Here is a 17,743-nt window from a genome sequence, read left to right on the forward strand (position 1 = left end):
TTGAGAATGGATGTAGATCATTTTGCCCCCTTAAAAACTCATCTTGCAATACAATGCTATTATAAATAGCGACAGTAATACAAAACCTCACACAGAAGAGATGGATGGAAGGAGGATTGGAAAGAAGAGGCTCATGCGATAGTAATCTCAAAGCTGCTGGTGTTGTTATGATGGAGCAATGATGCAGAATCAGTTGCATCAGTGAGCCAGCTGCCATCTTCCCCATTTCCTGCAACTTGGGTTGATTGTGATGATCGAACCTCTGGAATCTGCAGGCGTTCGACGTCGGCTTCTAACATTTGCAACACTTGAGTCATTGAAGGACGATCATCAGGGCTCATCAGTATGCACCATAACGCAACTATTGTCATCTTTCGAACACTCTTATTATCATCATTACTATAGCTTTCCCCCGTCTTTTCAATTTCAATCTCTATGCCTTGTTTAATGTGGTCATATATCCAATCTGGGAAATACTTTGTTGAATCATCATTGTTTTTCTTCAACTCTTTGTTTAAGCCCACCATTTCCATCAATAACATCCCGAAACTATATACATCTGCCTTGGAAGAGACTATACCAATACCTCTATTGATGAGTTCGGGGGCAACATACCCTATGGTTCCTCTAGCGGCCGTTAAGGTCACAGCCTCCTTCTCTACGGAGCAAGACTTTGCTAGCCCAAAATCAGATATTTTGGGAATGAAGTTATGGTCGAGGAGTATGTTATGAGGCTTGATGTCAAAATGAAGAATCTGGATGTCGCATCCTCGATGCAAATACTCAATTCCTCAAGCTATTCCAACGGCAATGTCAAACTTTGTATCCCAGTTTAAGGAATTCATTTTTTCTTGATTGAAGAGATATTTATCAAGAGAACCATTGGGCATGAAATCAAAGACGAGGGCACGCTTAGAGCCTTGTGCACAATAGCCAACTAGTTGCACCACATTGATATGGTGTATCCTTCCAATAGTTGCTATTTCATTCATAAAGTCTCGTCCATTTCCTCCTGATTTTCCCAACATTTTGACTGCTACATGATGCCCACTCCTAAGCTTTCCTTTGTAAACACAACCATAGCCTCCTTCCCCTAGTTTTTGTCTAAAACCTCTTGTCATTCTCTTTATGTCGAAATATGAGTATCTAATTGGTGAAAGTTTGTTATCACTTTGAAGGAAAGATTCTATTATGTTATATTCCGACAAATGTCTTCTTCAGAATTTGTAGATCAAAAGACACAACACCAGAAGAAACACGATCATCCTTGGTAACAAGATGCTGAAAACTGTCATGAGATGAGTTACATAAAAAAATCATCAAATGTCTGTTACGGCATATAACATTTTCAAAAGCAAAAGGTACAACGCACATAAAGGTATGAGCTATAAATGAATTTAATAATATTTGTAAAATTGTAGTATATCATTTTAAATTTTATATTTTATTCACTTTATTAAAAAGTTGATCTTTAAAAAAAATTTAAGTAAATACTTATTTCGTCCATTACTAATAATCTTAATATAGTAGCGAGTATATTTTAATTTAAAATTAATAAAATGAAAACAAAATAAAAAAAGTTAAAAGTATTATTAGTAAAGAATAGACTTCTAGCAAAGAAAAATCACTCTCAAAAGTAATCAAAATGTTGACCTATTGTGGATAGTGATGGAATATTAGGCCATCAGCTTTGTATTAAAATATCACGCGTCCAGTTCAAGCTTCTGTAAATCTTGATGTGCATTGTTAGATGAATGCATAAATTTTATTTTCATTTTCTAAGTGATATGATGGTAAATGACGTCGTTAAGTGAAATTACCTCATTTAGAAAAATACTTGTCCGTCCACTACAAATAGTTCTATTAGGGGGTTCGGTTGGGAAGACTAAATCTCATGATTAATATGTATTATGTTTGGTTTATAAGATTGACCCACACAATTTAATCCTAGATGGATAGTCTCATGATAATTAGTCATAGTCTTCTCCTTCCAACTAAAATAATCCACAACTTAATCTTAGATGGATAGTCTCACGATATTAATCATGACAACTACTGAATGTCACCTTAGAGGATGCCACAATTTTTAATTTAAAATTGGTAAAGTGTGAAGGAGAAAGAGGTAGAGCAAGTAAAATAAGAAAGAGAAGGAAGAATATGAATAAACAAGAAAGAGAAAGATAAAAGTGAGTAATAGATTAGGAATAAATTTTCATTTTGAGTATGAAATTATTTCTGGTAGATAGACGGAAATAGAATGATGAGACTACATTTTATGAACAGAGCCCGAGCCCGAGGCCGAAGGGAGTAGTTTTTGACAATGGAAGTAGTACCGGACGTGCCATATCACGATTACGCAATAGCACCGGACATGCCATATCACGATTATGATTTATGGGAGCAGAAAAATGGCGTAAATCAAATTTGATACAAGCCTTATGTACTACTCCCCCCGTCCCCCATAATTTGTCACTATTGACCTGGCACGAGTTTTAAGAAATGTAATAGAAAGTGAGTTGAAAAAGTTGGTGGCATGTAGGTCCTACTTTTATATATTAGTTTTATAATAAAATGTGAGTGAGAATGAGTTAGTGGAACATGGAGTCAACTACTAAAAATGGTAAAAGTGAAAGGTGACAAATTTTTAGGGACGGACGAAAAAGGAAATAGGTGACAAATTTTAAGGGACGAAGGGGGTATTAGTTTTATAATAAAATAAGAGTAGAAATGAGTTAGTGGAATATGAGGTCCACTACAAAAAATGATAAAAAGTGAAGTGTGTCAAACTTTTAGAGACGGACCGAAATGATAAACTGTGCCAAACTTTCACGGACGGAGGCAATAATAATCAACTAACTAATAGGAGTAGTACATATTGATTTTTCAATTTCTAACTAATAGGAGGTAGTACATATTGATTTTTCAATTTCAAGTTTTCAACAAATATTAGTACTTGCTTAATTTACTTTCATCGGACGGAGGCAATAATAATCAACTAACTAATAGGAGTAGTACATATTGATTTTTCAATTTCTAACTAATAGGAGTAGTACATATTGATTTTTCAATTTCAAGTTTTCAACAAATATTAGTACTTGCTTAATTTACTTTCATCGTTCGCTCATTCTAACCGAAATGAAAATTTATGATTTAGGAGATCTTTCAAAGTCGATCGCTTGCATGCTTTGGAATATTTCTTCGGCAACTTTAAATTACTTAAATTCATTTTTAAAACTTTTTTCTATAATAAATTTTTAAATTTATTCATATTTTATACATATTATATATAAAAGCCCCTATTAATAATCTAAAGTATATTAAAATTTATTTTTAAGTACATTTTTAAAAATTTGGCTCCTACTTATGTTCATTTCTACGTCAGCCACTGTGCATAACTCATTTTGTTCCGATTTCTTTTTGGATTTGTCTCGATAAATATGTTACCACTATTTCTATTTTTTTTAAGTTCAACTATTTTTTCTTCAGTGTTATTTTAGTTGCATTTTCTGAAAATTTGTGTAATCAATAAGGTGTATACTACATTTGTAAAGCTGGGAGTATAAATTTATAAATGCAAGTTGACTCGTGAGTAAAGAATAAATCAAAACCGCACCTATGATGAGTGATAATTGATCAGGTAGCAGCGAGAAATATTGGTTGAACTCTGCAAGCACACCGATGGGTAGATGGGTAAGCAAACAAGTAAGTACTCCATAAGAATGTACTTATGAGTTAAAATACAGAGAATATATAGATACACTGAAAGAATGCAAGGACTCTTAGTGTTAGGGTTACCTATTATATATCCCGATAAACTTAAACTCAGAAATAAGAGCTGTAACACAGCGCCGCATCCACAGACAAAGAACAAAGGAGGGCTTACCGCTGCGCACAACAAACCTGCACCAAGTTGAAGCTATCAGAGTCCTCTGCTTTTATTGATATATGAGTAAGATTTATTAGAATTGATTGGGAAAACAAAATTGAAAAGCAGAGCTTACCTGCAACTGCAACGACCACCATTAGAAATACGAATAACCGGGAAGCTAAACACACAACACAAGAGTAGTAGTATTAGTAATGAGCACCATTTTGCAGCATTTCCAAAATATAGGAATTATATATGACTGACATAGACATAGTGCACCCTTACCCCAATCAAATAATGATGCTCTACGGTCACACTCCCCCAACCAGGGGCATGTGGTGAGTTCAAATCCGTACAAGAGGGACTCATGGATTTGTGAAAGAGAGACATTGTTCAAATTCTTAAATCTATGCCAGGATGTCATCGCCATGGAGTCTAATCTACAAGTGTATGGCATCTCTGAGGCATTCATGTGGCCGACTTTGATATAAGAATATCTGTGGTGATAGGATGAGTTAGAGACACAACGAGTGGTGATACCAGTAAAAATGGATGAATTCCTCAACGGATTTGGGCAGCTTATCAAGTTTATAGGTAAGGCGTTATATATTTCCCGGTAGGGAAGACGATTAGGATTCTTATTGCTGAAGTCAAAGGCAGATAAGGAATAGGTGGGGAACGAGCAGATGTCGTCATTGTTTATGGAGGCATCAACCAGCCTAATGGTGGTGTTGCCTTCGTAGTTGATTGCTTTGACATGGAATCTGTGAGAATTAAGGGAGATGTAGGTAACATTATTTTCACATGTTAATTCATATCTTGGATCGCCGCAAGTCTCAGGGTCGCCTTTGAGGCCAAAAGGGTAGTCGATGTAGGGAATGGTGCCGCAGGAAGAAGGGCTGCATTCGGCATCACAAGTTTCAAACAAATTATGGAGTGATAGAATCATCAAGAGATATGAAATGATGAGGTTTTGATGTGCTGAGATCATGGTATTAATCAATGGATGCTTAACAAAACCACACAACAACTAATTTGGTTACACACTCACTACTACTACTAAATATATAGTATAAAGAGAGAGCAGTATGTATTGGGTGGACATGAGTCAGTCTTCAAGCATACATGACTTGTGACCAACTGATTTTGGGAGAGGATTTTATTTTGCATTAAAAGCGGTAGCTCCACCACAACTGATCATTTTTAATATTACTGTACTCCATTTTTTAATAAAAATTGAAAAAGCTGAAATGAGATAGTTAATTTTTTTTTTAAATTACTAATTACTAGTACTCCGTCAGTAATTACTAATTATTACTTAGGGTTGGAAATAGTTCAAATGAATAAATTCACGTTCTCCATATATAATAAACATGAGTATAAATTGTTGTGATGAAACTTCCACGAGTATAAATTCAAACACATTTTCTCACACATACTTTATTCTCTCTTATTTTTTTTATCTTTCATCTCTCTACTTTGGGAAGGGATCTCCTGTTGTGTTTAAAAACACAGCAGGCCTGCTATGCGCAAAACGCAGCAAAAATCAAATGAAACGCTGCTTAACATCATTCTGTTACCTTTTAATATATGCACGTTATATTTCAAAGTATTATAGTGAGTATAAAATTCAATTGACGCTAACTTAAAATAATTGTAATTCTTTATGCTTATATTGCATTTTCTGAAACACTTTTTTCCTTTAAAATATTTTTATTTTGTTTTCTGAAACACTTTCTATTCATTCATTATATATTAAAAGCTATTTTATTTAATGATTTCCAATTGAATAAAATTATATCCCTCAAAGTTCGGTGATGATATCCAAAAATTAGCCTGAATAAAAAACTACTCCATTTTACAATAAAAAATTACTACATATCATATAAAGAAATGAAAAGATTTGCAGCTGCGTTTCCCTTCCCCTCTACTTTTTTCATTTCCCACTTTATTCTCCATTTAGTTAACTCACATAATACAATTTTTTTTAATTTCCGTGTCGAAAAGAAATGTCTCAATTACTATGGAACAGATGGAGTACTCCATACTAATTATAATATTTAAATAATTATTTTTTAAAAAAAAATAGTAGTAGTATTTTAAAATTTAAATAGATTTTTCTAACTTAAATTATATATTTTGAAAAGCATATTTTAATTTTAAATAATCACTTTGATGTATGTCAATAATTTAGAACAAAAATCAAATAAAAATAAATGAAATCATCATTAATAGAATGGAAATTATAATATAATTATTCCATCAGATTTTAGATAAAGGAGCCTACTAGTTTTAATATTAGGCCCATTTAATTAACCTAATTATTGAATACGTGCAAAATTAGAATTCAATCGTCTTCTTCATATGACGTCTGAACTTTCCCTCTCCATCTCCATTTCTCTCATCTATTCTTTTCACTTTATTCTCTGTTCCGTTTTATTTCCGGCAAAATACGGAGACTTGTGGTGGAGATCCACCGCTCGGGTTCAACCCGGGGCTCCGTGGGATCGAAATTAAAGGAGAGTTGCGCCGGACCTCGGAGGTCCACGAATGAAGTTTCCAGCAGTGCTTGTCGGACTACGGTGGTATTGGTCGACCCCACTCGATCCACCTGGGTCCATCATTGTTATCAGGTGCATGCTTATCGGGCTAAAATTTTATTGGGTTAACATTTTACAATTCTAAAGATTCTATAGTTATAGACTATTAATTAAAATTATTTTAAAAATTCGTATTTGTCGTCATACTTTGGAACAATTAAACATCAATTCATCTTATACACATGGACATACTCCTCCCGTGAAATAATGTCACATTCATAAATGCATGTCCCATTCTAAGTAAATGGACCCACATTTCATCTAAATCATTACACTCACATTCTATTATAAAATCAATGTATAAAAGGGTGTTTTCATTCCACTAACTCATTTTTACATTTTTCTTCGTAAAGTTAAATAATTTCTTAAAACTCGAGCTGAATCAAAATGAGATTATAAATAGTGGACGGAAGGAGAATATTATTTACAGAGAAAAGAAGCGAATGGAAAGGAATGGTTTGAATCAAAGGGTGGGACTTATAAAACCTGAAACATAAGTAAAAAATATTTATTGCAGCCCAGCTGGCCAGTTGGGCTTTCTGGCTAACCAGCCAGCCTAAATGGGCTAGCCCAACAACCCGATATCTAATCGGTTGTAATTTTTCAGCCATAACTTTCAATTTTAGCATGCTAATCGGATTAGCCCATCAAGTTCGAGTTGAACTGATGTCCCAATATTGACTTAATTCTCGTGTTTCAGAGCATTTTCAACCATTTTTGCTAAACTTAAACTTATTTTAATGTAGAGATGACTCCAACCCATTACCCTAAACCCAAACTTAAAAAATGTTCTCTATATTAAGCATTTAAAAAAAAAAAAAGAAGTTTTGTTTTAGAGTAAAACTAAAAATAGATATTTATTACTCAAAAATAAAGAAAATGAGATTGATTTTGGAGTAGTTAATTGTCTATCATATTATAATTTTTAGTGTATCATTGGAGATTATCTCATATTTACAACTTTGTTTCACAATGACTTTCTCAATTTCATTTAGATTTACCATGCACCTAGTATATTAAAATATCAACTACTAAGGGTTAGCCAAGTTTTAGAAAAATTAAAGGATGATGAAATTTATGGTTGTATGGGAGGTAGATATTCTTAAGCAATTGACTTATGACTTATGCGGTCAAGCTATGTGTTATGAGGTTCCGCAAACACTGAGCAACTGGCGCAAAAAGTCACCTGACAATAGACATGTGTTCTTTGTAGTACTACTAGATTGTAATTACTTTGATATGAATGGGGATAACGTTGACTCTAAGTCGTTGAAGACCCAGTCAATGCCATACAGATTTTTTATTACCTTACCTCATGATATTTATGATTGTATGGAAAGGTAGATATTAAGATTTATGAGGTCAAGCAAAGACTTACTGGAGCACCATGTGGGGAAGGGCCAGTTTGAATGGTCTAGCCAATTTCCTCTTGATTTTCAGAGCAGTTTGCATCATTCAATGAATTTTCCTTTGTACATAACACGTTGTTCTGTATGTTATTCAGATCATCTTAGAAAATAATCACTAATATGAGTTTTCCATTTGAGAGAAGACTAGAGCTCCACTTATTCACCATTATTGCAGGTTGAGATCAGTACTAATAATCACCAGTTTATCAAAGGTTACTTATATACAAGGATGGGTACTGGCCTTAGATGTTCAAATTTAAGGATTGGCCACCTACAAATGCTATTAAATCTTGCTACAAAACATTTGATTATTAATGAATCGAAAACTCAAATATCTGTGTAGTTTCTACTTGATATTACTGTACAGAACTCACATGTAGAAGAAGAGATGGATAGGGGGGAAGATTGGGAAGCAGAGGTTCTCTTCATGCAATAGAAATCTCAAAATTGTTGGCATTGCTATGGAACAATGATACAGAACCAGTGGGACCTGTAAGCCAGCACTCTTCCTCATTTCCTGCTATTTGGTTTGATCAGAATCTGGCGCTCCACATCACCTTCTAACATTTGCAGTAAATGAGTCATCGATGGACGGTCATTTGGATTCATTTGTATGCACCATAACACAACTATTGTTATCTTCAGAACCCTCTCATTCTCATCATTACCATTGTTTTCCTCCGGCTTTTTAGGTTCAATCTCCCTGTCCTGCTTCACGTGGTCATATATCCAATATGGGAAATACTTTGTAGAATCATCTTTGTTTTCCTTCAACTCTTTGTTTAAGCCCACCATTTCCATTAGCAGCATCTCGAAACTATACACATCCGCCTTGGAAGAAACTCCGCATATACCTCTATTGATGAGTTCTGGAGCAACATACCATATGGTTCCTCTAGCGGCTGTAAATGTAACTACCTCCTTCTATACGGAGCATAACTTGGCCAGCCCGAGGAGTATGTTGTGAGACTTAATGTCAAAATGAAGAATCTGGATATCACACCCTCAATGCAAATATTCAATTCCTTGAGCTATTCCAACAACAATATCAAACTTTGTATCCCAATCTAAGAAATTCATTTTTTCTCGATCGTAAGGTATTTTTAAAGAGAACCATTGGGCATGAAATCAAAGATCAGGGCACGCTTGTAACTTTCTGCACAATATCCAACTAACTGCACCACATTGACATGATGTACCCTCCAATAGTCGATATTTCATTCATAAAGTCTTGGCCATTCCCTCCCGATTTTCCAAGCATTTTGACTACTACATGATGCCCACTTTGAAGCTTTCCTTTGTAAACACAGCCATAGCCTCCTTCAACTAGTTTTTCTTGAAAACCTCTTGTCATCCTCTTTATGTCTGAATATGAATATCTGATTGGTGAGAGTTTATTATCACTCTGGAGGAAGGATTCTATAGTGTCATATTTGGACAAGTGCCTTCTTCGGAATTTGTAGATAGAAAGCCACAACACGAAAGGAAAAATGATAACCTTTGGTAACAAGACGATCAAGTCTGTCATGAGATGAGTATCAGTGAACAAAATCATCAAATAGAAAAAAAACAAAATCATCAAATAGTACTTGTAATATGATAATGCTTGTCAAAGTCGATCCCTTGCATGCATGCTTTTGTTGTCAAAATGGAATGCTCAGTTTTGGGGAAGGGCTGTATTCTTAAGATGTATTTCTTTCCGGGGGCAAAGGACTTCTAGCCACATACAGATCCATGGTGCACCAAATGTATGCAAGGTACAAAGGATATTGAGTTTGTTGATTGCCAAAAAAGATGTAATAACCTTGAATTCAGTGACAACTGCATGATTTAAGGATCTATTATGGCATGGAGAAGTTTTATTACTAAATAAATCACAAGTGTAATGAACTAGCCAGTAAAACAGATATTGCTGATTTTTGGTCTTACATATTTTTCTGGTTTGATTCAAATAGCTTCTCTAATTGTTAAATAAATTTGTTTATCATACGAAATGGCATGACAAACTAAACAGAGTACAGTTCACTACTCAAGCACATAGGAATCACTGGCCCAGTGGTATGCTCAATTCCATGAGTTCACACCATAGAACTGCGGATAAAGTCGAGTACATTTCTGTTTTCTAATCGGGTTCTACTTTACAGGTGGAACATATGGAGGCACGTTTGAAGGAAGATATAATTTCTGAGATTAAAAAATCTGGTGGTAGGATGCTTTTACATCGTGAAGAATATGATCCTGCATCAATACAGGCCAGTGTCATAGGATACTGGGAAAATATTTTTGCAGATGATGTTAAGACTCCAGCAGAGGTATATGGTGCTTTAAAGCATGATGGGCATAACATGGCTTACCGGAGAATCCCATTAACCAGAGAAAGAGAAGCTCTAGCTTCAGATGTTGATTCCATCCAGTACCGTAAGGATGAGTAAGTTTTCAGTTTCATTGTCTGTGTTTCTAATCAAATATACCTGGTTGGAGATGATATCATTCTATATATCCAGTATAGAGCTTCCATAAAGTCTAGGAAAAAAGTGTGGCACTACAAAGGTTATTTAGTGTATTTGTCCATGTGTTTCTACAACTGACCGAATATATCCCGAGGCTTACTATAACTTTCTATGCATGACTTTTTGTTAGTTTTTTAAGATGTTGTATGCTATTATTACTATATATCAGTGTAATTATATTCTATATATAGGGATGTACTAGTATAACAACTAATTTTAAATTTACAACGTACATCCAACCACGTGCTGCCATGTGGCACGAAAAATGCAATATTGTATACAGAAAAATGCAATACACATTTGTAGAAGCTATAAATGAATTTCGGCATATTGCATTTTTGTTATATGCAGATTGCATTTTTTATCATTGTGTTTTGCATTTTTGATATTGACTGTTTAATTTGCATTTTATATATAGACGAATTGCATTTTTATATGTGAAAATGCAAAACTTAACAATAAAAAATGCAATTTATGTGAAAATGCAAAACTCAACACTATAAAATGCAATTTACATACAACTAAAATGCAATCTGCGAAAATGCATATACAACTAGATTGCATTTTTGTGTTTAAAATACTGCATATTTTGTGCCACATGGCAGCACCAGATTAGATGTACGTTGTGACTCTAAATAAGGGGGCACCCTAGTGCTCCCCTATATATGTATATCCATGATGGTTCAAAATCATCAGAGTGCATATGACAATTGTAGCTGCAATTATGATGCTTCTATATTTGTGAATCCATTTCCATCATCTGATCATGTCATCCTGTCAATGGTATAATAGACACTAAAACAATAGTTTTTCCTTTCTTGTGCATCTCAACAGCTCTGCAGGGGCTTATCTTTTCATATCACATACAGGGTTTGGAGGGGTTGCTTATGCAATGGCTATCATTTGTATAAGACTTGAAGCGGAGGCAGCACTAAAATCATATGTCTCACAATCTGTTGGAATACCATGCTCAACTAATTCATTGGCTGAACATTTTAACTCTGATGATGAAGCAAGAAAACTGGGTGATTACAGAGACATTTTAAGCTTGATTAGAGTCCTTGTCAACGGGTCCTGAGAGCAAAGCAGATGTCAACTCAGTTATAGATAGGTATGAAACTCATTTGTGCACACATTACTTATATTCTCTTTATTTATCCAAGTTTAAGCACAAATGCAAAAGGGTGCCTTTATGCGTTGATCTGCAACAGCGATCTTTTAATCAGACAGAAACTCACTAAAGAATGTCGTACTCCCATATAATAGTCACAACTAGAAATAAAATGAAGTAAATAATATAACTAAACCTACTTACAGTAAAAAAAAAATCAGAAGTAAGTTATGCTAGGTCTGTTAATCCAGAAATTATGTCATGTAAACGATACCTGCCTTAGTCAAACACAATATGCCTTAGTAAAACTGATATAACTATTTGAGCCAGTTTAATGTAGATAATTCAAAACATATATTCACATTTCGAATTCGTTTATGAAATTGCTCTCTAGCTATCTAGTCATTTCCTCCCTTTTGAAGGTGTGCGGGTGCTGGGCATTTAAGAGATGATATTCTATACTATAGCAAGGAACTCGAAAGGCGTTGGAAATAGATAACTTGGTAGTCTCAATATTGTGGGAAAGAGTACATTTAGGGTCTCTAGGGAATTTATCATGAGTCCCAAGTTCATTTGTACCTAGGCACATTTACCTGTCTAGCTCTATAAATAGAGGTGTACAATATATCTCAAAGTAAGACAATTTACAATAAAAATACATCTTCAAATCTCCTTCTATTTCTTCATGGCGTCAGAGCATGGAAAATTCTGTCTCAGAAAATTCCATCATATAGCCGTTTACCCAATTCTCGGCCTTTTCCTAAAAATCAAAACAGAAACCAACTCCTACACAAAATGTCAGAATCAGACGAAGAGAAACCAGCAAACACCGAATCCTCAAAGTTGAGGACAAACAAAATCGTTACTGTAGCGTCCAAATTAAACGGGAAGAACTACCCATTATGGTCTCGCCTAATGAAAGTCCCGATAGGAAGCAGGAGGGGATACTCCCAGATCCAAGACGAACCAGCAAGGGGTATCGGGATTGGGAGGAAACAGATTTAACTGTGTTCTCGTGGATCGTCGATAACATCGAAAATGATATTATTGCCGATTTCGCTCTCCACCAAACGTCTAAAGCTTTGTGGGATAATCTCGCAATCACATTCGAGAGCAAGACAAATCCGTATCTAGTGTACGACCTGGAGGACAAAATAATATCAATCAGACAAGGAAACCTCGATCTAGAGACATATTACCGTCGAATCCACGGATTGTGGGTGAATATTGATCGAAGTCAGAAGCAACCAATCACGTGTTGTGATAAGGGGATCGAGCAGTATCGGCAGCACGCAAGTGAGAAACGACTCATCAAGTTTCTCACGGGTTTGAGTCAGGAATATGACCACATCCGTCGGGAGATCCTCAAACAACAGCCATACCCCTCAGTCGAAGAAGCCTACGGATGGGTGAAGAAGGAGGCGGCTCGACTGAAAATCATGCCACCGGCATCCGCTCCACCCACCGGAGACTCCACTGGTGTAGGAAGCGCCGATGCATCATCGGGAGAAATAGGCTACGGATTCGAGGCACAGAGGGATCGACCGAACAATCGAGGAAGTCAGCAACGACCGCCACCTGCCGGAACCACATACCAAACCGCCGAAGGGAAGCCGGACAAGAGCAAGCTGTGGTGCTCCCACTCCCACTGTGGGAAGAACAAGCACACGAGGGAAACCTGCTTTCTCCGGGTAGGATACCCGGAATGGTGGGACGAAAAACAGAAGGCACGAGCCCAAGGTAAGCTCGCTGCCGTCGGAATCTAGGAAATCAACCAGCGACAAAGTGCTCCAAATCAGAACAAAGAAGGGGTAATTGGAGGAGGGAACCAGCCTAATAACCCTCCCCAACCGGGAATCGGCGGCGGTGGAAGTGGCATCCGGGTCGGAAATTCCATGGAACGAGCCGGAGCGGCAACGGAGGGTCAGAACTGGGGAGGCGGTTCAATGAAAGGAGGTAAAGGGTCGAACTCTGTTTTGCATAATCAAGCCCCAATTTGTGTTAAATACCAGAATATTTAGCCTATTATGATAAGCTGCCTAGATTTGTTAAGAATTCCAAAATAACCCCAAATATTTTCCAAATTGGCATCCAAAACCGTTTTGCACCTCTGACGAATATTTTCGCTGCATTTAACGTGCAAAATAGTGATACAATTAATAAAAGAGGATGGATTTTTTATTGTGGGGCCATAGATACCATGACCCCATAGAGAACGTACTTTAGTGACTTTAGTGAGATTACTAAGACTTATATCAGAACTGCAAGTAGAGAATTGATTAAAGTGGCAGGAGCCGGAACCATAGATGTTTCTCCGAGTCTTCATTTGTCAAACAGTCAAACTGTTTATTTATGCCAAGCTTATCTCAGAGATTGATGTTAGTGAATGATGTCACAAGAGAATTGAATTGCACTCTTCTGATGCACCCAAATTATTGTATTTTACAGGATATTCGGACGAGGAAGATCGTTGGGCGTGGCACTGAGAACCAAGGACTCTACTACGTGGATGGGGTAGCTCAACATGGCAGTGCAATGCTAGCTCACGGATCCACAAGAGAAGAGGCTTGGCTATGGCACAGAAGACTAGGACATCCTTCCCATGGTTATTTTCAACTTTTGTTTCCAAGTTTTACTATTCCCAGACTTTTCCTGTGAGACATGTGTTTTGGCCAAGAGCCACAGACAATCTTTCAAACCTTCAGATACTCGTATGAAATTTATGTTTGAACTAGTGCATGCTGATGTTTGGGGCCCTGCGCCCGTTACTGGGGGAAAAGGATTTAGATATTTTGTCACTTTCATTGATGATTGCACTAGGATGACTTGTATTTATTTCTTGAAACACAAATCTGAAGTAGTCGAAAAATTTGTTCTTTTTTTCCATATGATTAAAACCCAGTTTCAAACTACCATAAAAATCCTTCGGTGGGAGGGAATTTGACAATAGTGACATGTCTGAATTTTTTAGACAAAAGGGCCTTGTTCACCAAACTTCCTGTGCCTACACACCCGAACAAAATGGGGTAGCCGAGAGGAAAAATAGAACAATTCTAGAAGTATCCCGTGCCATTATGATTGAATCCAAAATCCTAACGTTTCTTTGGCCAGAAGCCGCAACCTCCATCTACCTCATTAACCGATTACCCACCAAAATCCTCAACAAAAAGACTCCCCTGGATATCCTCTCCCAACAAGCCAAAAATACCTGAATCCCTTAGCATGTCACCTAAAGTGTTTGGTTGCACAGTCTGTGTCCATATTCCCAAATATGAAGAACCAAATTCTCCCCTTGTACTACTAAATGTGTTTTTGTGGGATACGGGGGTAAACCAAAAAGGGTATCGATGCTTTGACCCAAGTACTAAGAAAATCATCACCATTATAAACTGCAACTTCTTGGAAACCGAGTTCTTTTACCACCTTAGCAGTCAGGGGAGGCAAAATCCTGAAACTAATCATGGGGACTGTCTAAGTTGGTTTGTGTCACCTCTAAGCCCTTTAAATGAGGAACCAACAGAGACCGTAGCGGTCACTGCCGCCGAGCACGCCCTCTACTGGAGTCTCCTCAACCACCTCACGATCAACCTCAACTGATATCACAGGTATCCCCTGCACCAATTACTGAAGAAAATACTTTAGTTAATGCTAACACTGCAGAAGAGGAGGAAGAGGATAACACCATTGATAGTGACACTGAGAAGTATGTTCTTTCTTATCGGAGTACTCGGGGCATTCCCCCAAAACGATATTCTTCCGAGAAGTTTGGTGCAAAGAGCAGATATGGGATTGCGAATTTTGTGCAAGGAAATTTGAGCAAAATGACACGTGCATTTGAAGCGGCACTCTGTGAAGAAGAGGAAATTTCGCAGACTGCCGAGGAAGCAATGAAGCAAAAACACTGGAGAGAGGCTATGTTTACAGAGATGAAAACTTTGATGAAAAACAATACGTGGGTAAAGGGAAAACTGCCAAAAGGGGTCAAAGCTGTGGGGTGTGGATGGGTGTTTATTATCAAGCGAAGACTAGATGGCTCAGTCGAGAGATATAAGGCACGACTTGTAGCAAAAGGGTACACTCAAACATACGGAGTTGACTATGCTGAGACCTTCTCGCCAATAACAAAGATCAACACAGTCAGGGTACTGTTTGCTGGGGTTTGGTGCCCCTTGCACAACGGAAGACTTGTACAAAACAAATAAATCAGATACGGATCTATTTGACCGATTATGCGATTAATCAATTCACATGTTAAACAGATAATTGCATGCTAGAATGCAAATAATTCATGCTTAGAAAAATAAAATCCTAAACATGATTTCTACTGTTTAGAGTTACCGATTTTTTATTCTCCAAATAATCGTCGATTGCTCGCGCCTTCTCTACGTGATGATCTTGAGTACTAGACCACGGATCTTCTCTCTGGTTCCCTAACTATATTCCGATATCAGTGTGGGCTGATCTCACTGGGATATTAGGACTTAAATAAAAGAGACAGAAAAATTCCTCACGGAGGAGAAAATCAAAGAAAATTCGTTCTCCTTGTAGAGAAAGGAACAAAAAATACACCATGAAATTAATGAATAAATATGTCTCATTTATTCTCCTATTTATATTAGGTTTCTTTTGGGCCCAGACAGGGATCTATGGAAGGTTTTGGATATGGGCTTAGGTTGTGAAATTCTTCTTTTTCTTTTGCAAAGCATAGCATAGATCTGACCGTGTTACCTTAAAGTGGTCGTCGCCCACAACTGGTCTACTAAGCAAAGACTTAGACTTTGTTTACTTCTTATACATTTAAATGTTTATAAAACATCTTATAAATGCACAAGCAAATACAATGTAATAATATATTGATTCTATTCGTGTGAAACTGCTCGAATAATACTGAATCGGGTTAAAAGTGGATTGTAGAGTTTTTCGTATACAAGCAAGATTCAATTCGCGCGAAACATGTTTTACAGTATATCAAACCTAACATTGTTCTCAATTGCAGCCAACAAAGATTGGCCACTTCATCAGTTCGACGTGACAAATGCCTTTCTGCATGGAGAACTGTCTAAACCAATTTTTATGGTTCCTCCCACGAGATTCACAGATGAGTTTCATCCTGGAGAGGTGTGCAAACTCCAGAAGACATTGTATGGGCTTAAGCAGTCTCCCAGGGCCTGGTTCAGTCGATTCACCGAAGTGATGAAAAAATATAAGCAACTCAGATCACACATTGTTCATTAAAAAGAAGAATGGAAAAATCACATGTCTTATCGTCTATGATCATCACGGGGATGATGAAGAAGAGATTGACGAGTTAAGGAAGAACTTGTTCAAAGAATTTGAGATGAAGGATCTGGGTCTTCTCAAATACTTTTTAGGAATTGAGGTTTTGAGATCAGATAGAGGAATCTTCATCAATCAGATGAAATATATTCTTGACCTTTTAGCAGAAGTGGGCATGGTTGTTTGCAAGCCGGCAGACACCCCAATGATACAGAATCACGGATTGCAGATAGTTGGAGAAGCGAAACTCACTGACAGGGGGAGTTATCAGAGGCTGGTGGGGAAACTCATTTACCTTTCTCCTACTAGACCCGACATAGCATATGTTGTGGGGATAGTAAGTCAGTTCATGCACTCACCACAAGAAGACCACTGGGAAGCCGTTCTGCGAATTGTCCGATATTTGAAGGGTACTGCAGGGCATGGAGTGTTGTTCGTAAAACATGGGCACTTGGAGATTAATGGTTTTACTGATGCAGATTGGGCAGGAAACCCAAATGACCGAAAATCCACAGCAGGGTACTTTACATTGGTAGGGGGAAACCTTGTCACTTGGAGGAGCAAGAAGCAGAAGGTAGTAGCACTTTCTAGGGCAGAAGCAGAGTTCCGTGGAATCAAGAGTGGCCTCACTGAAATATTGTGGCTACGGAGGCTCATGACGGAACTTGATCTGTAGGTACCAAAACCGTGTAAACTATTCTGTGATAACAAAGCTGCTATTAGCATCTCTGAAAATCCAGTTCAACACGATAGAATTAAACATGTGGCAGTCGACAGACACTTCATCAAGGAGAAGATTGAAGCCAAGATTGTTGAGTTTCCATATGTAAAATCGGAGGATCAGTTGGCAGATATTCTAACTAAGGCTGTGAATTCCAAGTCGTTTAAGGATGTATTAAGCAAGTTGAGTATCGGAAACCCCGTTACTTAACTTGAGGGGAAGTGTTGGAAATAGATATTGGTAGTCT

General features: G+C 37.0%; 2 protein-coding genes, 2 long non-coding RNA genes and 1 pseudogene across 4 annotated transcripts; 3 read left to right on the forward strand and 2 right to left on the reverse strand.

Moving 5' to 3' along the window:
- Window positions 1-45: 45 nt before the first annotated feature.
- Window positions 46-4,859, reverse strand: LOC125209131 (annotated as a pseudogene).
- A 1,360-nt stretch (window positions 4,860-6,219) lies between these two features.
- Window positions 6,220-8,019, forward strand: LOC125213079. Its single transcript, XR_007174851.1, has 2 exons — window positions 6,220-6,501; window positions 7,813-8,019. It is a non-coding gene; the product is annotated as an uncharacterized LOC125213079 (long non-coding RNA).
- Window positions 8,020-9,919: 1,900 nt separating this feature from the next.
- On the forward strand, window positions 9,920-11,706 carry LOC125213077. The gene is made up of 3 exons (XM_048113439.1): window positions 9,920-9,935; window positions 10,022-10,305; window positions 11,257-11,706. The coding sequence occupies exons 2-3, from the start codon at window positions 10,031-10,033 to the stop codon at window positions 11,303-11,305; spliced, it is 324 nt and encodes a 107-aa protein (XP_047969396.1). The 5' UTR covers window positions 9,920-9,935; window positions 10,022-10,030; the 3' UTR covers window positions 11,306-11,706.
- A 277-nt stretch (window positions 11,707-11,983) lies between these two features.
- Window positions 11,984-12,839, reverse strand: LOC125213078. The gene is made up of 2 exons (XR_007174850.1): window positions 12,747-12,839; window positions 11,984-12,640 (listed from the first exon to the last, which is right to left on the reverse strand). It is a non-coding gene; the product is annotated as an uncharacterized LOC125213078 (long non-coding RNA).
- Window positions 12,401-14,232, forward strand: LOC125213076. The gene is made up of 2 exons (XM_048113438.1): window positions 12,401-13,454; window positions 13,947-14,232. Exon 1 carries the CDS (start codon window positions 12,401-12,403, stop codon window positions 13,262-13,264), a length of 864 nt encoding a protein of 287 aa, XP_047969395.1. The 3' UTR covers window positions 13,265-13,454; window positions 13,947-14,232.
- The last annotated feature ends 3,511 nt before the right edge of the window (window positions 14,233-17,743 follow it).

Source organism: Salvia hispanica, chromosome 3, assembly GCF_023119035.1.
Source record: "Salvia hispanica cultivar TCC Black 2014 chromosome 3, UniMelb_Shisp_WGS_1.0, whole genome shotgun sequence".
Classification (NCBI taxonomy): Eukaryota; Viridiplantae; Streptophyta; class Magnoliopsida; order Lamiales; family Lamiaceae; genus Salvia; species Salvia hispanica.